The sequence below is a fragment of the Vitis riparia genome, chromosome 16 (genome assembly GCF_004353265.1).
Source record: "Vitis riparia cultivar Riparia Gloire de Montpellier isolate 1030 chromosome 16, EGFV_Vit.rip_1.0, whole genome shotgun sequence".
NCBI lineage: Eukaryota > Viridiplantae > Streptophyta > Magnoliopsida > Vitales > Vitaceae > Vitis > Vitis riparia.
Window position 1 is genome coordinate 20,259,538 of NC_048446.1, and position 23,702 is coordinate 20,283,239.

Genomic DNA, 23,702 nt, shown 5'->3' on the forward strand with positions numbered 1-23,702 from the left:
GAAATCATTTCTTAAATATTCTTCTGTACAAAAAAAAATGGCTTTCTAGATAATTAGTGATACCCCTGTATATCTTTTGACTCCGAATGTTAGGTAACACTAGAATGCGGAGAACGCATGCACAGAATAGAATAATTTTCTAGTCTTGTTTTCAATCAAGAATTGAATAAAAGAAAGAGGAAAAAAGTTTCAAGTTTGAAATTGTAAGTTCTAGAAATTTAAAATTTTTGTTTTTAAAAATAGGAAAAAAAATCATATTTGAATTTTTTTTTTAATTTATCAAAATAATAATAAATTTAAAATATTGGAATATAAAAGAAAATGAAATATAAAAATTCAATTATTTTATTCAATATTTTATCAAATTACATGAAAAAAGATGGAGAACAAAATGTAAGAAGAAAAAACAAAAACTAATATTTGAATGGGCCAAATGGGTCGACATAGGAAGTTGACACGATAGTGCAATTAGTCATTTCCTTAATCTTAGCACGACTCGCTATAGTAATTAGGTTGTGTTGGTCCAACTCGACATTTTAGTGTACTAGGCCAAGGGCCAAACTAGGCGGCTTAGTCCACTTGATAGCTCTACAATCGACCGCTTAAGTTGATTAATCAAGGTGACCTTTGGGCTTATCTTACATATTTTGGCGATGGTCATCAATACTTGAGCTATAAACTCAATTGATTGAATTACCTGTCAATGGTCATATTTTGGCGATGGTGACCAATACTTGAACTAGAAACTCAATTGATTGAATTACTTGTTAATGGTCCAAGTCAATTGGTTGAGGTTTCTACTTCTGAATAGTTACTTGCATTATTTTGTCATCAACAACTATATAATTGGTTGACAACCCAAGTCGAATAATTGATGATCTAAGTTGATTCATCAATATAATCTATCTAAGGGCAAATTTACTTATATTACTCGTATATAAGAGCTTAAAATTACCATTATTACTAAGAAAATACCTTGAAATCACTATTCATAATTTCTAAGAGCTTTTTCCTTGATTTTGGAGTGCATTAAACCAAAATTTGCATGTGTATTTATTTCAATCCAAACTTCCCACAACATTCATTTGAATCAAAACTTGTTTCTTATTGGTCCTATTACTATCCTTTTAAGTTGTAAATTGTGAAAAAGTTTAAGAGTGAAACATCTTTTAAGTAAAAATTGTGGAAGATTTCTTGAAATTAAGAGTCCAGTGTAGAGAAGACTACACTTGATTGAAGCATTGAAAGTTTAGTGGAATCTCGACTTATATTAGGAGTTAGAGGAGAGTACACGTAAAGGAGGATTGAAATAAATGATTATAAAATCTTAATTTACATCTCTCTTTCTTTCGCTCTTTCTGTTTTATTACCTTACTACTTATTATATCATTTGCGTTGATTACTTGATAAAATTTGTTATAATGGACCAACACTCAATTTACCTACTTTCTTAGGTATAAACCTTGGTTGAATTAGCCAAGATTCGAATTCTATAAGAAAAGGAATTTAAATTCACCTATTTTATTTATCAAGCACTTTTAGATAATTAATTTTTCTAAAAGTTAAGCCTCTAGGATTTGGACATGTGATATATTTAAGACATTCCAACAATTTTATTTATTTTTTAATTTTAAGTTCATTAATCATATTTGAATCAATATGATTAACCTTCAAGTCTGACATGTTTACAATATATTTTGATTTATTTATTCAAAATCAAACCTTAAACAAGTTAAATATAATTAAATAAATTATTATTATAATAAAATTAATTAACATAATTATTAAATAAGAAATTCATACTATGAAATAAGTTAATTATTTGAAAGGAATTAAAACACCCAAATTCCAAATAATTCTTTTAATAAAGTAACCATTTAAAAATAAATAAATAAGTTACACGTGTCGCATCTATATATAGACATGGAGTTCATACTTGGGAGGAATTTGTAATTTATTGTTTAATATAACTTTCTACGAAAAGTCTTATTCTATCATTAACAAAAGTCCTTTGAAATCCCAAATCGCTTTCACTTTTAATTAAATAATTAAATATATTACAAAAAAAAAAAGAAAAAAAGAAAAAAAATCATGGGTTCATACTAAACAAGAACTGCACTAATAACGGTTGAAAGATTCAAATAGATGAATTTAGACCCATTCAATGATTGGAATGTTTGAAAAGGCAAATGGGTTGGCTAGAAAAGGGCACCAAGATTGATGAATCGGTGGCCGCAATCTGGGTCTTCTAGACGTTGTTCATACGACCAAGTTGTGGACCAACGCGCTTAGGACTTCTCCACCCACGGTCCTCGCCTTGGACCCTGCCTTTCCCAGCCCTTTTGAATCGGGTCAAACCCCCTTTATTTTTCGTCATGTTAGGTACCTTCACAAAGGACTTTTGGTGGATTCAATACCATTTTTCAAGGGCAAATTTTTAGGGATTTACCCGGTCCAGTGCTCGGTTTTTTTTTTAAGCTAAAGTTTGATTGATTCAACATGTGAGAAGAAGCCCCTCCAATCAAATAATTATTCATTTTGCCTTTTCTTTGAAATTTTTGGTCTAAATGATTTTTTTTCCCTGGTTTCCTACTTTATGCATATTTTTTAATTTGATTAAAAATGCATTTTGAAAATGAGGTTTCAATTAAAAATAATAATAATATTCTATATAACCTAACTAAAAGTCTAGACAATACGTTTGATAGTGATTTCAGAAAACGTTTATAATTTTTATAATATTTAAATGATAAAAAAAAATTTGGTCAAAATGATTTTTTTTCCTCGGTTCCTACTTTATACATATTTTTTAATTTGATTAAAAATGCATTTTGAAAATGAGGTTTCAATTAAAAAAAATAATAATATTCTATATAACCTAACTAAAAGTCTAGACAATAATTTTAAAAGGTGTTTTTAATATTAAATTTTTTTTTATCATTTAAATATTATAAAAATTATAAACGTATTCTAAAATCACTATTAAACGTATTTTAAGAGTCTGTTTAGATAAGGTTTTTTAAAATCATTATCAAACATGTTTTAAAAGTGATTTTGAGAGATGTGAGAAGCCGCTCCTTACAAAAATAGTGTGTTTGACAATTTTTTAAATGATTTTTGTAATTCTAAAAAATTAGATGACATAATTTATGGGAAATCATTTGGTAAATAATTCTTAAAATAAAAATCAATTTTAATTTATAACACATTACTAAAAACACAATTAAAATATATATTTTTATTTATTTCCAAACATTGAGTGATTTTCCTTGTAAACGGTTTCAATAAAAACACCACTCACAAAAATACAATGTTAAATGACTGGAGATCCATTATCAATTGGGCCCAAGTTATGGATATGGCTCCGAACACAAAGCCCAAAGCCCAAAGATACCATCAGTTGGGCCTATTTATTAAAGCATGACCCATTTCCTACTGAGCCTTAGGCCCAGTTAGATTAGATCCGATTTGGACACGAAGACCATCTCTCAAGTCACACTCAGTTAGACAGCAAGCCCATTTCACATATTTTAGTTTTAGAGTCAATTTTTTTCATTTGCCATAAAATTAAAATTTAGGTGTAAATTTCTGTAAATAAGCCTCTCATCAACCTATGTCCTCCATAAAAATTGTATTCCAACTAGTATAAAGCTACGTGTCACAAATGGCTGATATCAAACTACGTACTCATCCTCACACCACCAAACAACACTGGGTCCCACAACCTCGTTGTAATATTCATCACCCAATCAAAACTTTCCACGTTTCAGTTTTCTCATCCACAAGCCTCAGAAAATATCTTCCATCCAGTCCCCGCCAACCACGTAAGCCCTCTCCGAGATTATTCTCTGCTGCAACATTGGCCACGTCACCAAAATTATTTTCCTTCACTTCACGCAACTCTCTACCGTTAATTTTCTGGAGTAGAGCTCGTGGACGCCTTAATTTGAGGATTTTTTATTTTGGTATTTAAACTCCGGTACTTTTAACAGCAGAGATTCTCTCCAAATCGCTGTGAATTCTGTGTTAACTCGGTGACGCGGATCTGAGTTCCTTTTCTTTTGCTTCTGTAGAGGTATGATTCTCTGCATTGATTTCCATGTTGGCTTTTCTGTATGGTTCTCGGGAAAGGAGGAAAGGAAAATTCAGTGTGGTGTTTGTAGTTTAGGTTGGAAGTTGAAAGCTTTGCTTAGAATGATTTAATATCCATCATAACTCTTTTTGAGATGGGTTTATTTGAATTTGAATTCTATTGATGGAAATATTTGCTTGTGAGCTTAATTTATGATGATTCCATAATCAAGGTTAGCGGAAGGGGATTTTTATAATTTCAATCAAATGGGTTATAATGCTAAAATGCATTTAAATTATAGGTTTGATTCAATCAATTTTTAGTTTACTTTTGCAGATGAAGTGAATATATCTGATTATGTTGAAGAAATGGCGCTTTCTTCTTTGGGTTGGTAGTGGTATATGATGTGAAAGAGTGAACAGCTTGAGAGGAAAAAAAAATGGGTTTAATCCACTTGCCATAAAAATTTAAAAGATTTGATGTGGGTCAAATCCTAGAAAAAGATAGAAAGAGATGAGAAAGAATTAAAGTGATTTGAGCATATAGTGTGTTCCAATGGGGTTTTCTAGTTTTATTATTATTATTATTATTTTTTGATTTTTATGGGGTTTTTTTGTGAACTTTTTTTCTTTTTCTTTTTTTAATTTTTGTAATTCCTTTCCCTTAAAATTTCAGGTCTAGAATCTATGTTAAATCATATATGTGCCTCTTGCTCTTGCAGGAATTGTACAGTTTGGAAAGCTTTCATTCATCACTTAGAAATTTTGTTGTAAATAACTTGGCATGGGAGTTGTGACTGTTTCTAGCTCAGCTTCTCGAACCCCATTTGGATTGAACGCAAAATTTTCAAATCATCAAACCCCTTCGAGGAGGCCCCTAGTTTTGGCATTCAAAGCAGATAAAGCCAAGAACATAGCTCTGGTTACTCCCCATGAGCCAATCCCTTTACCTATAGAGACTTCTAAAGATCATAAGAAGAGACTTGGTAGGGCTTCCAAGCCTTCAAAGAGAGTAAAAGCGGTCAGTACAGATGAAGTATCGCCATGTAGTGTAGAATTGGATTACAATGAAGCTGCTGCCAAACTTGAAAATATATACAAGCTTAGCCCTGCAACTGATGTTTCAGAGGCAGAAGATTTAGAACGTGTCGTTAGGAGAGGGCGACAGAGGAGGAAGAGAGTTACTTTGGCTGATGACAAGGCAGAGAAGGAAATTAGTGATAATGTAGTGAGGATCCATAATAAGAAACCGAAACGATTGAGTCTTGAGAAGAGGATTGCTTTGAGTAAGATGAAGCAAGAAAAAGTGGTTGCTTCAATTCAAAAGAAAAGGGACAGTAAAAATGAAGATGAAAATATTGATATGCTTGTTAGGGAGTACTCAGCTTCTACTGACTTGGTCAGCTTGGACTGGAAGAAAATGAAGATACCACCCGTGCTTCCTTCCTCAGAGCATGCATGGCTATTCAAGCTAATGCAGCCCATGAAGGTGAGCATTTAATTTCTCACTAAGATATCGGCCTTTAATTGGGGAATCGGTTTTTGCTTTCTCTTTCTCAAGAATTAGTATTTACTTGCTGCTAAATATGTTTACTTTGGTTTAGGGACTCCTTGAAGTGAAAGAAAACTTACAAAAGGATTTGGGGAGAGAACCAACTGATGGGGAATTAGCAGAGGCCATGAGTATGAGTGCAGTTCAAGTAAGAAGACACATGGAAGTTGGTCAAGCAGCAAGAAACAAGCTGATTAAGGTAACTATTTCTCCCTCCTTGACCTCACAGTTTTGGTAACACTTCCAAAGACATGACATGAGACTGCAGATTTTTCTTTGATTTTCATATTTTAATTTGTGGTCATAAATACCATCCTCTGCTTTTATTGAAAATCGAAATTTATTTCAGATTTTCATACCATTTTCTCTCCTGAGTTCTTTAGGCATGTATTATGTGAAATGAATATTAACAGATCATGCTGTTGATGCAGCACAATCTTCGACTGGTTTTGTTTGTAATCAACAAGTACTTTCAAGAGTTTGCCAATGGCCCAAAGTTTCAAGACCTGTGTCAAGCAGGAGTGAAGGGCCTTATCACAGCCATCGATCGCTTTGAACCAAAAAGGAGTTTCCGGCTCTCAACCTATGGTCTGTTTTGGATTAGGCATGCCATCATGCGCTCCATGACACTCTCAAGCTTTACACGCGTCTCCTTTGGCCTTGAGTCGGTATGCTTTCTCCCTTCTCAATTTGATTATCTTGGAATTATGGGGTTTCATCATTTTTCAACTTGTGCAATGCTGGAAATAATTTTGAATTGTCTGATTAATTGAGAAAGAAACAAAAATGGACACTGTTAGTAGCATTGAAATTCTGAAAGAACTTGGTGAAGCTCCAAAAGAATCTGGATAAACAGAAATGAATGTGATATTTGGGAGTTTTGCAGAAGCATTAGCAATTTTCTTGGTTATAGAATTGTGTAGGAGAACTATGCAGTTTGTAAGAAGATCGATCTTTTCATTTCTGCAGGTTAGGGTAGAAATCCAAAGAGCAAAACTAGAGTTGTTGTTCAAGCTCCAAAGATTACCAACAGTGGAAGAGATAATAGAAAAGGTCGGAATCTCCCCTGAGAGGTACCATGAAGTGATGAGGGCCTCAAAATCCGTTCTCTCTCTCCATGCAAGGCATGCAACCACACAAGAAGAGTACATCAATGGAATTACAGATGTTGAAGGTGTTGGGGGTGATAGGGGGCGGCAACTTGCTCTTCTCAGACTTGCTCTTGATGATGTGGTAATTCTTCGCCTCCTTCAACTAGAGTCGAACCATATAGTCCCTATAATGATGGGTTTCCATTCGAATTCTACTAAAAAACTTACCCTTTTGTTTGTCTGAATTCCATCTTTATTCAAACAAATTAGCTAATGAACTATTTCTTAAAACTCTTTTATGCAGCTCGATTCTCTGAAGCCAAAGGAGAGCTTGGTGATGAGACAGAGATATGGTCTTGATGGTAAGGGTGATCGGACACTGGGGGAGATTGCAGGAAACCTAAGCATCTCAAGAGAAATGGTTCGAAAGCATGAGGTGAAGGCTCTCATGAAGCTCAAGCATCCGGCACGAGTGGATTATCTTCGCCAATACATATTCTAAAATAATCGAACTTCATCTGCCTTGCTTATCAATACGTCTTCATATACTCCTCTGCTTCCTCCCAATCATCTCTATTCATCAGCCATGGTTGTATACTAATTGATCTGCACCATAGTCTTTTAACTACCAGAATATACAAGTTTCATAAATTCATACAGTGTAATCTTTATTTGGAGACTCAGAGATTGCAAATCTCCAAGTATATATCACATCTTAAATCTTATTTTCTCAGTATTAAGGAGACGATGATGTTATATATACTGGTTGATTATACGTGCCTAAACCTTCAAACATGTCTTTTGGTTGCTTATAGAAACATAAATGCATCCAGGAAATGACAGTTCAATAATCTGTCTGGTTAAGCTATCCATTGACCCAAAAGCTTAAGGTGTATGGAAATGTTTTTAAGAATCAATCATATTAACTACGAGTCCGTTTGATTTTAGAAAACACTTTTAACATAAAAAGCGTTTTTAACTAAAAGTCTAACATTGGATAAGACTTAAAAAACACTTATAGTGCTTCATAGAAAAGTATGGAAATATGATTTTCTCGAAAATGCTTATACAAAAAGTGCTTCAAATAAAAACACTAACAAACACGCTCTAATATTTTCGAGTAAGTGAGTTGTTTTTGTTTTGAAATGAAAGCAGAATCATGCCTACAATTACCGAAAACAATAAAAGAGAGAGCAGAGGATGGGTGAAGAGCACCAGGGCAAATGAGAAATGGTGAGTAATGGCTACCTTAACACAAATTTTTGAGTATTCAAAACACTCTTTACACCAATATAAAAGCCAAGAAGCTACCACTGAAAGAACAACCTTTCTAAAGGAGCCAAGAGGAAGAAGAAGACAAAAAAAGAATCATTGGGCATGGCCAAGTAAGTATGAGGTCTATTGCTTCTTTTGACTAGCCTCTTTTCCCCTCTCAGCATACCCTTGGCGATTTCTCATTATCCAAAACCTCTCTATTTCTTCAGGTTTTCGCCCCGGAATTCGACCTGCTATCAAATCCCACCTGAAAAATTGCGTCAAAGACTCAAACTTTGATAATTGGCTTAAGAGTTTTGATACCATATTAAACTACCAACCTAATAAAAAAATTAATATATCATTAAATGACAAGCCAATAGCATATACCGACATGGAATTAAAATTTAAACATTATTCTATTAAAAAAAATCATAATAAAAAAGAAAAGAAAAATATAAGTATATTTGATAATCGTTCTTTAAAAAAAAAATTATTTTTTAAAAATAATAAAGTGTTTTCATATAATATTTTTAAATTATTTTTATTTATTTTCAAGAGTTGTTTTAAAAAAATAAGTATATAAAACATATAAAATGATTAAAAATAAAATATTAGATATAAAAATTATTTAAAGTTTTCAAATCGATTTTATGTTTTATAAAATATCAAATAACAGTTTTTAAAAAATATTTTAAAAAACTATTTTAAAAAATAGTTATCAAACAAGCCCATGTTATTAATTTAAGTCCCTTTTAATATTTAGTTTTTTTTTTAAATATTGTTTAATCAAATCACGAATTAAAACACTCTAAATATTTGTTTGATAAGAATTTTCTATTTTTATTTTTTAATTCTAAACATATCAAAATTTTATTCTAAATGGCATTTTCACTGTTCGATCATGGCCCCTTGGAGAAAAATACTTCAAAATTATTTCATTGCTAGATATAAAAATTTATAAAAATATAATTTATTGATAGAGAAATCTAGAGACCACTCGAATGCAACTTGGCAACATGAAGAGACTTGCTCTCTCAACGACAATCCCTCCAATCCTTGCTTTATGTGGTTAGACCTTAGGGACCTTCATATAGCTGTCATTGAAAACAATTTTTCTAAGTTGGGTAACCGGGTAAGTTTGATTTGGGGGAACTTGTGTTTTGATGGGGCCATTTAGAAAATATCTAATTTTCAGAACCCAACTTTATAAAATATGAGAACCAAATTTTAATATGGAAAGTAATACTTATTTCATGCACTCTCAGTTGGCTCCATTTTTTTTGCCAAGATTACCCTCCGACGACAATGACCTTGGGGGCGATGGCTTTTGGCTTAGGTTTTTTGGCGCCGAAGGAGGCTTTCTTTTTGGCTTTTTTCTTCATGCTGGAGTGAGGAAGGCGAAAGTGTCTTTGCCGTCATTGTTGCTCCGGTGGAGGAAGTCGCGGAACTTCCACCATTTCGATGATCTCGTGGAGTTGTTTTTCTTGCACCTTCCAGGTGGAGACTTCGCCGCCTTGGGTTTCCACATGCAATACGTCCCCAGCGGCACTCCCTTGAGCTCGTTGGCCTCCGAAGCCGTTCCTCTCTCCTCTATCAAAAGCATATTTTTCAATTGAAATTCTATTTCATATTTGAGAAAAATCTGGAGGTGTCAAGGTTATTGCCGCCACCACCATTGTAACCTTTTTTTTTTTTATCTGTAATGGACCCGGAGTGTACTTGTCATCGGAGGCCGACAAGCTCGAGGGAGTGCCGTCGGGGATGTACTGCATGTGGAAACCTAAGGTGGCGGAGTTTCCATCGGGAAGGTGCAAGAAAAACAACTCTATGGGATCATCGAAATGGTGGAAGTTCCGCGACTTCCTCCACCGGAGCAACAACAACGACAAGGACATTTTCATCTTCCTCACTCTAGCATGAAGAAAAAAAACCGAAAAGGAAGCCCCCTTGGGCATCGAAAAACCTAAGCTAAAAGTCATTACTGTCGGAGGGCAATCTTGACACAAAAAATGGAGCAAACTTAAAGTGAACTAAAGCAATATTACTATTCATATTAAAATCTGATTTTATAAAGCTGATTCCGAAAATGATATTTTCCAAATGGCCCATCAAAACACAATTTTCCCTTGATTTGGCTTCAAAGAACCAGAGGCTTCACAAAGTACAATCATGAGAGGCCTTAATTTTAGGGATTCATGGACGAGGAATTTACAGAAGAAATGAGACAACAAGAGGATGGTTAATCTCGAAGTACAAGTGTACAACCCGATAGAGGAGGTAATTAATAATTACATTTTAGGGAGTACAATCATCACAAGCATTGATTGTAGCAGAGCAGAAAATAGGACTGCAACAACTTCCCTAACACATGAGCTGTGGCCAACGCTATACTCTCAAGTTTCAAGTTTAAACCCCTTTTTTATTTATTTAATAATATTTACATAGAAATAAAATTTATTTAAAAAAAAATTAGAAAAAGAAAAATCAAACAATGGTATCAGTTATCATCACCACAACTACAACTCCCCTGTGCCTTAAAATAAATAAAAAATTTTAAAAAAAATTTAACACTTTAGATAACAGTTTTTATTTCTAACATTTAAAAAGCAATTAAATAGCTCTGAAAATAATAACAATACAACGGTTGTCTTCCGGTTGAATATAGAATAATACTCACCTATCTCCGACGAGTCTGTACATTCTGTAAATGAGATCTTCTTCTTGTTCGCTCATGTTTATGAATTCCCATTCAATACTACTCACCTCTTCAGAAAACAAATCCAAAAAGAAAAAAGGGTGGCTCAGTCTCTACCAGTGACTCGAAGAAGAAAGGAAAAGGAAAGAAAGAAAGGGAAGAACAAGAAGAAGAAGAACCCATTTAAGATTAGGAAAGTTACCTTCAGACTGCGAGGGGGCGGCGATTTTGGGGAGTTTCCGGCGGCGTCGGTCCATGGTTTTAATGAAGGAGAGGGAGGAGAGGAAGAGAAGAAAGAAATTGAATGAAGAGGAAAGGGAAGGGAATGAATTTTTAATGAGAGAGAATATTGTGTCGGAATGAATAATGCAGATGCAACTACATATAATGAGGTTGAGGGGTGAGGGTGAGAGCCAACCAACCCAGAAAATTCGTGAGTTCTGTTGACTTGTAGACTTGTAGTTGACAACCTTCAGAGAAAACGGGCACAGCTTTAGCCTCCAAATTTTGGGGTATTTTGGTAATTTGGTTCACTCTACTTAAATTGAAAGTGATATGGGGTGATTTTGGCTTCTTATATGATTCACCGTTAAATGAACCAAAAAGGCCAATTTAACCTTTTCTTCACTTTTAAAAATTTATCATCACTATTATTATCTTGTAGGGCTTCCCCTTGATTTTTTATTTATTTTAAGTTTTGTCTTGTTGATGCTTGGGAAGTGGTGATGATGGTGTGATTTTACTTTTGGGAAATTTCCTAGAAATTTGAAGGGTAAATTTTATGGGCTGAAATTACCAAAATGGCTATATAATCATAACATTTTAAAAAATTGTTTTCAAAACTAATTTTTCTTTTAATTTTATAAAACCAATGTCAGCTTAGAAATCTAAAATATTTTTAATTTGATTTTTATATTTTTAAAATTATGTTGCTAGGCGAAGCCCTAGATGGCGAGAGTCCAGTAGCCGAAAGCATCACTGACTTACGCTCTGACCTGAGTAGCATGAGGCATATGGAATCCCGTGTGAATCAACAATGACCACCTTGCAAGGCTAAATACTCTTGGGTGACTGATAACAAAGTAGTACTGTGAGGGAAGGGTGAAAAGAACCTCCATCGGGGAGTGAAATAGAACATAAAACCGTTCCCAAGCAATGGGAGGAGACAGGGGCTCTGATCACGTGCCTGTTGAAGAATAAGTCGACGACCCATAGGCGATGCTTGATTTATTTTTAATTATTTTTTATATTTACATAATTATTGTTTAAAATAATCACAAGAAAATAACAAAAAACAATTAAAAAACCGTTTCTAAGAACATTATATTTTCTACATTTTTATTGTTGAACACGTCTTTTTGTTTTAGAGAACACAAAACCGTTTTCAAAAAATTGTTACCAAAATCAAATCATTTTTTTTTTCATTTATAAAATTTATTTATTTTTTATATATAAAATATATTTATAAAGATACTCATCAAGGGAATTCATAACCTACAATGATAGCCCATTCATCTTATAAGGTTTTTTAAGCTTTTATACGAAGTTCTGTTATATTTGATAAAGATTCCACATTATGAGTGCCACATTATCTTTGGACATTTCCTAAAAGCTAAAACCGACAGCCAAATGCTATCTCAGCTGGGCCTTACCCTACCTTTTTTGTTTGATTTATTTTTTTAAACCAATATTTATTATCTACAATACATGGTGATTGAATTGATGATAAAACAGAATCCTAAGTCAGCAAATCACTAATAGAATTGGGGGTGGTGAACAGTGAGTTGCATATGGCTTCGAAAAATGTAGATAAGTTTTTGGCATCTTGCCTTAAACATCATTCACAAATTCTGTCTCCAAATCTTGATATCAACTTTGGTTTAATTCATTCATTTCCTTCATAAAGTATTTGTTTGTAAGTTATAACTGGTTTTCATATGGTTTATGAAAGAGATGAGACTAGTAAAGACATCTGAGTTTTGGGCAAAAATAATTCATTTTGAAAAGAAAAAAAAAATTCACAAAGTAAATTCCTTGTCTAAATAATTTCTAAACTAGTGGTGCATATGACCTGTTTGGATATTATCGTGGTCTAAATTTTTTTTATTTTATTTTTTTCATATCATAAAATTATAATTAGTAACTATGGTTCTAACTTTTTTTTTAAACATAATACTGTAAATATAATTATCAACTACAATTTCATGATATAGATACCCACCTGGACCAAAAACACTAAATGAAATTTATTTTATTAGGAGATTTATTTTGTGAAGTATTTTAAAAATAAATTATTTTTGCTGAAAACTTAAAAATATCATACTACTTTGAAATAAGAGTATGTTTTAAGAGTGATTATAAGAAGGGTAAAAGTCATTTATATTTGAGCATGCTTTTCAATGGAATGAGATATTTAGTAAAAGAATACTCATGAAATTATCTGTTTTTAATGACTTTGATACATGGTTCTTCCAAAAATCATTTTTTATTATCTAATGTTTTATAAAAAATATCGTCAAAGTATTTATTTTTGGTTAATATATATATTCAAATATTAAAAACTCTTTTAAGAATATTTTCATTAAAGCTATTTAAATTTGTATTGTCTTTCAAACGTAATTTTTAAAACAATCATCTATCAAAATGAGTCTTTTGAAATAACTTCACGTGAATTTCAAGATTTTTAAAAATTTTATCAAATGCTTATTTTTTACAAGTAATTAGCTCTTTCAAAATCAATACAAAATTGGCTCAAGTGATTTTTTTTTTAAAACCGTATATAATAATTCATATAAACACAATAATTTGTAGTTTTCTTTCATTATTAGCATTTTTTTTCATAGTTACGGTCAGTACTTAGTAATTTTCGTAGACTTATGAAAAAAAAATCCCAAAATAGGAAGTAGTTATCTAAAAATAATTAGTATTTCATGCACTTTTTGATCAAATGTATTATTTTTTACTATTAAGGAGTTACTTTTTAATGATATAGATATTACTTTGATTGGACACGAAACTTGAATTAGTTTTAAGGAATTCTTATTTTGTAATTATTTTTACATGCTTTATCCAATAAAAAAATAACCATTGGGAAAAAAGGAATCAACATCATAATATTAAGGATTTTGGTTTCCTTGAGAATGATTTTTTGTTTTTGATTTTTTTATTCTTATTTTTAGATTGAATGAAGAATAAATACGTTTCTTTCAAGTGTATCAAGGACCAATTTGCAATCCTTTTGAATCATTAATTTTTATTTTTGTTTTTTTATGGTAGCTTGGGGTACATGGGAATGATGACAAAAATAAGATGAAATCCGAGATAAATTAGAATACCAAGTGGAAAAAAATAATCTAAATCTTGGTACCCTTCTAGTTTTCATGAAAATTGTTGGAGCGTACTCCTATAAGTCTATTAGGTGGTTAACATTTTCTTAGTGAGCTCAATTACACATGGATTAAAATCAATTAACAAATTTTGATGAATAAACACAAATTAGTGATTCCCTTTTTGATTGACTGATCGTTAATAAACTGATTGCAACAATCACATTTAATAAATCTTTCTATCTATTTAAGTTACTCCCTTGCCTCGCTCTAAGGTTGGCCCTTCCACTTGACTAAGTTCCACTTGTGCAATGTGTGTATGGGCTAGCCCATGGTGTAGTCAATTATAATATACTCAACTTCCTCTTTCATAGGTTCATCTACAACATTTTGTGGTGCCTCGTGGGCATGTTCTTATCTGGGTTGGTTTGGTTTAATTGAAGTCAACTAACTCACATGGAATACAGGGTGAGTTTTCATTGAGCTGCTCGCTTGAGTCTATAGGCTACCTCTCTTATTCACTTCTTTACAAGAGAGCTTACAAATAGAGTTATAGTTCAAGTTTCCTTCATCCTATCTTTGTGTTTATTTTCTTTCTCTTTTCTCGAATTTTTGGAAGAACAAAAATTTTAAAGTTATTATCTCTACAGAGTACACCTCCATAAGCAATATTGATCATTGAATCTTATAAACAAAACCCTAATTTCAATGAATGGGAAATTGAATGAATTTTCTACTCCGACTTTATTTTATTTCTGCATTCCAAAATTTATAAATGTGATTTATGTTTATCTTAGAAAAATTAAGATAAAAAAAGTCAAAAAGTATATTTATTTAATTAAAATTTATCAAAATATCAAAAAAGTAAAAAAAAAAAAAAAAAAACTACCTCAAATCCACTTAAATAATTTAAGCAAGTGTGACCTTACTTTTATGTTTTATACTATTTCATGCAAATAATGACCACTTTGGAAAGTGGACAGGTTTGAATGGCAAGTAGAAACAACTATTTTCTCTCTACCTTTCACTCTGTGAACAATCAAATCATAAAATCATGGGAAGCCTCCCAAATATAAAATTCCTGCAAACTTTCCATTGGGTTTCCTAGTAGCCAAACAGGCCATGGGTTAGGGCCTTCAAGTTTATGATTTTTATCTCCATCTTAATAATTTGACATAAAAAAGTACTTAGTACTATTCCCAAAAAAAAACACAAACATTATTTTTACCACAGCTGTTAAAATTAATATTCAAAATTTTCATAATTTTAAAATTTGTCTCATTATTCAGATTTCAGAATTCAGAGTACAGAATAACAGTAGTGCACACGTGATCACAAGAATGGTTTGGAAGAATAAGAGGATTTTCTCCTATTAATAAATAGGTATCTGCCGTTCTGTTACATTCAGAGGCCAGATGGTCTGTTCAGACTTCAGACGAGAGTGTTACAATATCAATCCTAATTTGTTTTTTGCGGTGTTGTGTGACTTGTGTCCAAAACTAAGAGACAAAACAAGCGAATTAAAAAAAGTTAATAGTCTCCTTATCTTATCTTAAGCTATCTTCTTTGACTAAAATATTCTTATCCCAACATTTATTTATACTCTTTTATATATATAGGAATTTTTTTTAAAAAAAATGTTAAATTACAAAAAAGTATTTTTTTATTCTTTCTTTATGTTTATAGGCTAAATTGAAATTCGTACAAAATATATGATGGTTTTTTGTAAATTACTCTAAAGTTAACAAAATATTGAAGGAAAAAAAATTAAAAATAAATAAATAAAACAAAACAAGAGTTTATTAATGTGCCATCAACTTCAAGACTGACGCAGCTTTGTAACATTGTATAACACAAGGAAATTTAGTGGGTGTTTTTGGGGCATATGCAAAGTGTAATGTCAGCATCAAATGAGAAATAGAATGCTGCATGCTGCCATTGCTTTCAGTTTCAGATTTATTCCCAGACTAGGTTTCCCATAGAACACAACATTTTGGTTTAGGATATACCTCTATTTTTATTTTTTATTTTTAAAATAGAAAATGTAAAAATATTTTATTTTTTTTAAAGTTGAAAAAAGAAAAGAGAGAGAGAGAGAGAGAGAGAGAGAGAGAGAGAGAGAATGAGGACTAACAAACATGTCTAATATTTTATGAAAATTAAATATATATATATATACCCAATTTCTTATCTTGAAAATAAAATATGTATGAGAAAATTTAGATTATTAAATAAAGATATAAAAGGATTATTTGATTAAAATTGTCGATGAAAACTCAATTTTAAAAATTTAACCTTCCATCCTTTTTTTAGGCTGCGTTTTAACAAAAATACTCTTATTTTTTTCTTGTAAAAATAACATTATCTTTTAAAAAACTACATATAAATATTTGAAATAATCAAGGGCATTTGTGTCATAAATGAATTACTCTTTAAACAAAAATACGATAAAGGTGAAATTTTCAAATATGAAGATTATTTCATCATTTTCAACCAATTAATTCTATAAATAAATATAAGTTACATAAAATGAATGAAAATAAGGTAAAAGGTTAAATATACTTTACCCCTTGACTTCTCACGTGTTCCCTTTAAACTTATTAAATACCAATATTTTACCTAATATGAAATTAAGAAAAGTTATCTTTAAATTAATAGTCTTGAAATGAAATTTCTAAAATTTTTTAAAAATATGTTAATTATTAATTTTAATTTTTTATTTTAGAGAAATATTCAGATGACCATTTGTAATTTTTTACATATAGTTATGAAGTATGATGACTTCGAACTTGAATAATAAATTTTTTATATATATATTTCAGCTATTTTTCTTAGTATTTTAGCCTTATTTCTTTGCTTTAAAAATTATTAATTGACGTTTTAATAAGTTTAAAAAGGTAGAGGGTTGGATTTTAACAAATTTGAGGAGTAAAATGTTGAATTTTGAATGTGAGGGGCAAAAGCGTAAAGCACGACAAAGATGGGTAAGATGTTGAATTTTGAATGTGAGGGGCAAAAGAGTAAAACGCGACGAAGTTGAGTAGCCCCCGGACAAATTATAATGGGACATGCGTGGTATAAAACAATATTAAGATATACACGTGGCATAATGTGATCGGTCGTACCCTTTTGATACGTATCGATTGGACTCTACAACGAGATCCTCGCTAATTATGCGATGGGATATAAAAGCAAGCTTTTCACTCATTTTTTAAATCATTTTATCATTTTCAATATTTGGAAAGGACAAAAAAATGTGGGGGAATTGTGAATATTAATAAATCTCATTTTGAAAAAAAAAAATTTGGTTGATAATATCTTTATTTTAAAATTTTTTTTATCAAAATTTTAAAATAAAAAAATAAAAATAGGTTAACAAAAATAATTTCAAAAAGTATCTTTTAAGATTCTTTTAATTTAAACTAACAAAAATACAACTAACTTAATTCGAAATTATTAAAAGAATAAAATAAATTATGAAAATTATTTGAATTGTAAAGATATTGAGCAAGAAAGTAAGGAGGGGTGAAAAAAAATTGATTTTTAATTCTTTTTAGAAAAAAAAAGAAGATTATAATTGGATAAAAATATTTGAAAAATCGTCCTTTTTTATTTATTTTTTCTTTTCTTTCCCTTCAATTTAATTTTTTTTTAATACTAAAGCACCAAAAAAAAAAAACAAAAAAATGTTATTTTATTCAATATTAAAAAAAAATCAAGCAAAACAAAAAAGAAAAAAGAAAAAAAGAAAGATGAGTCTAATAATTATGAAGACATAAATATGATTTCTTTTCTTCTCCAATTTCAAATTCCACTTTTATCTAAATTATTATTATTATTATTACAAAATATTTTCGGATAATTAAATTAAAATCTTGTTTTATAATTATTTTTAAAAACAGTTTTTTATTTTTTTTAAATAAAAATAGAAAAAGATGATATTTTTAAAAACATACTTTAAATATTTTAATTCATTTTTATTTATTTTTAAGGATTATTTTAAAAAATAATTATATAATATGAATAATAATTAAAAATAAAACATCACAAATAAAATTTATTTTTAAAATATATTTAAATATTTAAAAAATAAATTAAAAACATTTTAATTCACTGTTCAAAATAATTCCCAAATAAACTTTTTTTAATAGTTAAAATACAATAAATATACACAAAATCGGAAATCCCTTATTATTTATATTTTTTATAAAGGAAAATATTAATATTTATTGTGAAACTCACCCAGAGAAAAGGACAGTTCCATAAATTCTGCCAGAGATGCCGTGCGCGAGTCCAAAATAAGATCAAAAGTCTTACTACACATTATTACTATCCCCAGTGCAAGTGCCACGCATCTGACCTCAGCAATACTCTTCAAACCCGTAGGTGAATTTATCATGGCTCTTCTTTGTACTATTTATTCTCTACCATTCGTTAAGTTATCAAGGGCGTTTAATAAAAGAGGGGGAAGTTTCCAACCATTTGTACACGTGACATGATATCAATCGAACATGTTTTTCGTGGGTCTCGACGAAGGATAAATGAGTTTTAATTAAACTTGTCTCGATATAACTCATTTAATAAATAAATAATTTTTGAATCAATTCATATAACATAAATTTGATCCGACTCATTTAATAATTATGTCATTAATCTAATTATATTTTAAAATTATTTAATTCATATTTAACTTATTTTAAACTCGATTTTAAATAAATAAGTTAATTTAGTTATAAAAATATTTAATTAAGATATTAATCATATAAATATATATAACATCTAACTCAACCTAATTATTAAATAGGCATGATGGATTCAAACAATACTCTTTAAAATGATAGGTGAATTTATCATAACTCTTTATTTTTACTATTCACTCTACCATTCGTGTAAGTTATCAAGGTGTTCAATAAAATAAAGTTTGATATCATTTGTTGGTATGATATGATACCAATCGAATATGTATTTCGTGAGTTTGGATTGAATATAAATGAGTTTTCTTTAAATTCGTGTCAATAAATTCGTGTCAACTTACATAACTTGATTAATAAATTGATAATTTTTTTTATCAATTTATATAACACAAGTTTGATTGGAACTGACTCATTTAATAATTTTGTCATTAACCTAATTATTTTTTAAAACCATTTAACTCATTTTAAATTATGTTTTAAATAAATATGTTAATTCATTATAAAACATGGTTAATTGAGACATTAATCATATAGATATATACAAGATCTAATTGGACCTCATTGTTAAATAAAAGAACTTGATTATTAAATGAATTAAATACATTCCATGATATATTACTTATTTAATAATTAAGTATTATTTAGGCTTATATTTAATATAAATTTATTAATTTTTTTACTTGTATTGTTTGTTGCATCAAAATTACAAATATTTTTATTAAAAATAAAAAAATTATAAGATTTTTTACATTTTTAATTAATGAAAATATATTTTTCTTTATTATATTTGAAACAAAAAATTAAGTGGATTTTGAAGTGCAATAATTTAAAGTATAATTATTTTAGAGTGCGTTCAATAATGATTCTAGAAAACATTTTTAATATTTTTTAACATTTGAATAATAAATTTTTTTTTAAGTATTAAAAATATTAAAAGTGTTTTTTAAAATCACTGTCAAATAGACTCTTAGAGCTCGTTTAATAGTAATTTTGATAAACATTTTTAATATTTCTAATACTTGAAATTTTTTAAGAAATACTAAAAACGATTTCTAAAATCACTCACAAACGCACCCTTAAAATATATTTGATAGTGATTTTAGGAAGTATTTTTGGGCTTTATAATATTTGAAAATTTTCATCCTTCAAGTATTATAAAACTCAAAATCACTTCTTATAATTATTGTCAAACGCACTCTATATTTTATTTAGAAAGTGATTTCGAAAATATTAGAAAGGTAAGTGATTTTGAAAGTATTAAAAACGTTTTTCTTAAAAAAATTTAACCATTGATAAGATTTTAGAAACTATTTATAAATGTTTATTTCAATTTTTCTTCTTCACAGATAACAATTTCATAAAAAATATTACTAAAAATATATATTTTTGGTTCATATTCAAATATTAATTAATAATGTCCTTACATCCCAAAATATAATAGTAACCAAATTCAATGAGAGGGTCATGGTGATGAGAGGAGGTATATACCTAATATATATATATATATATATATATATATATATATATATATATAATAGCTTGAAGAATATTAAGAATTGTATGATAAAAACTATTTTGTAAAATTATCTTTTTGAAAAGACAAGTTCTATGTCACAATAATTCAAATATGCTAAAGTTGACTATATTATTAAAAATAAAAATAATAATTTTATATTTTAAAAACTGAGTTCAATAACATGTTTAACAATAATTTTAAAAGCGTTTTTAACTTAAAAAGTGTTTTTACTTGTTGTATTTTTAGTGAAAGTGTTTTCTTAAAAAATATTCTTAGAAGAATTGAGTATAAAGTGTTTTTCAAAAAATATTATAAGTGATCTTTCAATATTATAAGTAAATTTTTCAAATTTTGGAAAGTGTTTCATAAATTTTATTAAATATTTTTAATGATTTTTCAAAAACACTTTTTAAATTAAAAGCATTTTATAGAATTATTATCAAATAGAGTCTAAAAAGTATGTTTTATAGTGATTCTTGAAAACATTTTTAGAGTGCGTTTGGTAGTGATTTTAGGAACTGTTTCTAATATTTCTAATACTTGAAAAATAAAAAAATTTAAGTATTAAAAATGATATAAACACTTCTTATAATCACTCTCAAACGTATTTTTAATCTATTTAACACTTGAATGATAAATAAAAAAAATTAAGTGTTAAAATTTTTTAAAACATTTCATATAAAATCATGTCAAATGGTTTCACTTGTGTTTGATAAATTTTAGGAAACATTTTTAAAAACTGAAAAATAACTTATAGTATTTTTAAAAAAAAAAATACACTTAATAGATGATTCTTTAAAAAAATACTTCCAGAGAGAACTCTACTAAAAATAATTTGAGTAAAAATACTATCAAACACATTTTAAATTAGTATTTTAAAAAATAAGTTTAACCTAAAAAAGTTAAATTCGTCTTTTTTGTTTTAAGAGTGTGTTTGATAGTAATTTTAAGAAATATTTTTAATATTTTTAATATTTAAATGATAAAAATTTTTAAATATTAAAAATACTAAAATTATTTTCTAAAATCACTACTAGCATTTAAATTAAGTTTGACATGGATTCCACTCGGCATAAGATAAGATAGTTTTAAAAATATCAAAATCTTTTTTTGTTTTTTTGTTTTGTTTAATGGGATTCAAGCTCCTATGAGCCCCATGCCTGAAACTACCGATAACTCTCCTCCCCATGTAAGAAATAAAATTTATATGAAATTAATGATACATGACACATCTACAAAGTAAATAATTTTCTTTTTTAATATAATATTTCCAAATATTATGCCACTTCACATCAAAATATGTATTATTCAAAGCAATTGTGTTCAAAATGTACCTTGCTTTTTGGGCCAAACGACAAGCATGACAGTCTGGAATGAGATGTGACCCATATTTTTTCTTTTGGACACCTTCCAAATTGCAGATATTGTAAGGCAATTTGCTTGTAGTAGAACCATGCTTCACACTTTCCGTCTTTTTATTTATTTATTAATTTTTTTAATGGGATTTTCTTCGAAGGTGCGTACCCTGTGGATAAGGTTGTAGTCACGCTTCCACTTAGCGGACAGCCGAAAGAAAATAATTCTCTAACTTTTAGCTTGAAGTTGGTGTGTTGTTAAAAATATGAAATGGGTTTTATGGACCTAGTGGTAGAATCCCATGAACCACTGGGTGAGTTCCACACTACATGTACACATATATTCGATTGATAGCGAAACATTACTTGTATTAAAACTTTGGGGTAATTTTATTCTAGGTTACATCAAGAATCTCGATTGATTATTCCATTGATCAAGTTTCTCGTTTCATGTCATGAATGAAACTACAAAGACAATAATCATTATTTTCTCATAGTACAAGAGTTTTAATCTTCGTTTTCATGGAGAAAAATAGGAAAAACTTTGAGAAATGATTTTTTTTTTTTGTAAAAAAAGAAAAATATGCATTTCTTTTGTATTCAAAGAGAAAAAAAAAAATGTATTTCTCTCTTTCCGATGTTTTCTAAGGAGAGATAGTAGAGAGTAAATAAACTTATTTATTTATTTAATAGTGGCAGTCTTTGGGTAGTTTTAAAACTCTTAGAAACTACTACCCTTATTTCTATCATTTATTGGGTCGATCGTGTCAACTCACTTGAGCACCCAAACCCAACTCCAAAACATTCACATTTCCTAAAGTTTTAGTTATATACATTTAGTTTTTATTGTTTTTGTTGTGACAACGAAAGCTTTTATGCAAATAAGGTTAATTTAAGAACATAAAGATGAAACAATCATGCAAACGATACACGAGGTTTTAACGTACTTCGGTCAACCATGCCTACGTCTAGGGATGAAAGAGAATCATTTCACTATATAATATAAAATATTACAGAGGATGGAACCATATATAACTATTGGGTTTTCAAAACATCTCATATTTTTCCACTCCTTATATTTATACCTACCACTCGTTCTTCCTCACAACTTTATTTACCTTGTATGGTTTTTATATACTCATCTTCATCTCATAATTTTTTACCCTTATGATCTAGAATATTTATAAAGATATTTCTAATAACTTTCCTTATTTTATAAGAAAATCTAATATTACAATAATATATTAACTTAGAAAATATACAATATTTTTTACAAAAAAGAATCTTTACTAATTAGGAAATTGGAACAATTCCCAACGGTTTTGAAATTTCATCTATTAACTCTTTTAATTTTTTTTGTTTGTTATTTCACTCATCTTCTTTTTCACTTATATATATATATATATATAAATTAGTGGGGAGTAAGTATATTTAGCCAGAACCTAAGGAGAAGCGAGTGAAATCAATCTTTAAAAGGTCTTACACATGTTTAATTGTATCATGTTAGCTCTTTTCAAAGAGATATTTGAACAATTTGATTAAGAGTATGTTTGGTTCTAGAAAAATTTTGAAGGAAAATGTAAGAAAAAATATAGAAACTAATCATCTATTCAACTCTTAATGGCTTTCGAGAAACAATAAGTTGTTAGTTTGTCAAAACCAGTTAGAATTTGAGCATGGGTTCTCTTAATATATAGAGTTGTTATATCATTTATAAAGAAACTATTCTAAGACATAAAATGTTTACTCGAAGGGTTCTTCTAACAAAGTTTTAATGGTTATAAAACAAGATTAAGTTCATTAATATTTTAAATTAAGTAAAGTTTTCAAATTTCAATGAAAATTTTTAAAGAAAGCTCAAACAATGTTGACGGAAAATCAAATGACATGAAAAATGTGAATCCCTTAAAGACTTAAAGTGTCTAGGAAATTTGTAAGATGGTATTCCATGGTGCACTTCAGTCTAAAATCTTTTTCATTCGCTTCAAAGCTATTTTCTTCATCCTTATTTAAGCTTAAAAATGAAGTTTTATCATGAAATTGGATGAATATTTGTTTTAATCCAAAACCCTAAGTTTAATTTTTTTTTTTTTTCTAAACTAACTTACAAAGGCTTTTTAAAAGGTTACACAAAAGGTTGGAACA

At 29.1% G+C, this 23,702-nt stretch overlaps 2 protein-coding genes across 2 annotated transcripts; one reads left to right on the top strand and one right to left on the bottom strand.

Moving 5' to 3' along the window:
• Positions 1-3,913: 3,913 nt before the first annotated feature.
• Positions 3,914-7,457, top strand: LOC117934213 (RNA polymerase sigma factor sigE, chloroplastic/mitochondrial). The gene is made up of 6 exons (XM_034855868.1): positions 3,914-4,075; positions 4,794-5,560; positions 5,676-5,822; positions 6,055-6,291; positions 6,593-6,856; positions 7,019-7,457. The coding sequence occupies exons 2-6, from the start codon at positions 4,856-4,858 to the stop codon at positions 7,214-7,216; spliced, it is 1,551 nt and encodes a 516-aa protein (XP_034711759.1). The 5' UTR covers positions 3,914-4,075; positions 4,794-4,855; the 3' UTR covers positions 7,217-7,457.
• A 462-nt stretch (positions 7,458-7,919) lies between these two features.
• On the bottom strand, positions 7,920-11,031 carry LOC117934218 (transcription factor TRY). Its single transcript, XM_034855872.1, has 3 exons — positions 10,869-11,031; positions 10,649-10,736; positions 7,920-8,236 (listed from the first exon to the last, which is right to left on the bottom strand). The coding sequence occupies exons 1-3, from the start codon at positions 10,921-10,923 to the stop codon at positions 8,113-8,115; spliced, it is 267 nt and encodes an 88-aa protein (XP_034711763.1). The 5' UTR covers positions 10,924-11,031; the 3' UTR covers positions 7,920-8,112.
• Between the last annotated feature and the right edge of the window lie 12,671 nt (positions 11,032-23,702).

What these genes read in the sequence shown, in the direction of transcription:
- LOC117934213 (XM_034855868.1), top strand. Translation starts at nt 4,856, where the DNA reads ATGGGAGTTGTGACTGTTTCTAGCTCAGCTTCTCGAACCCCATTTGGA. An exon ending in CAAGAAACAAGCTGATTAAG is followed by an intron (nt 5,823 to 6,054) that starts GTAACTATTTCT and finishes CTGTTGATGCAG; the next exon opens with CACAATCTTCGACTGGTTTT. An exon ending in TCTCCTTTGGCCTTGAGTCG is followed by an intron (nt 6,292 to 6,592) that starts GTATGCTTTCTC and finishes TCATTTCTGCAG; the next exon opens with GTTAGGGTAGAAATCCAAAG.
- LOC117934218 (XM_034855872.1), bottom strand. Translation starts at nt 10,923, where the DNA reads ATGGACCGACGCCGCCGGAAACTCCCCAAAATCGCCGCCCCCTCGCAG. An exon ending in CGCCCCCTCGCAGTCTGAAG is followed by an intron (nt 10,737 to 10,868) that starts GTAACTTTCCTA and finishes TGTTTTCTGAAG; the next exon opens with AGGTGAGTAGTATTGAATGG. An exon ending in TACAGACTCGTCGGAGATAG is followed by an intron (nt 8,237 to 10,648) that starts GTGAGTATTATT and finishes GCAATTTTTCAG; the next exon opens with GTGGGATTTGATAGCAGGTC.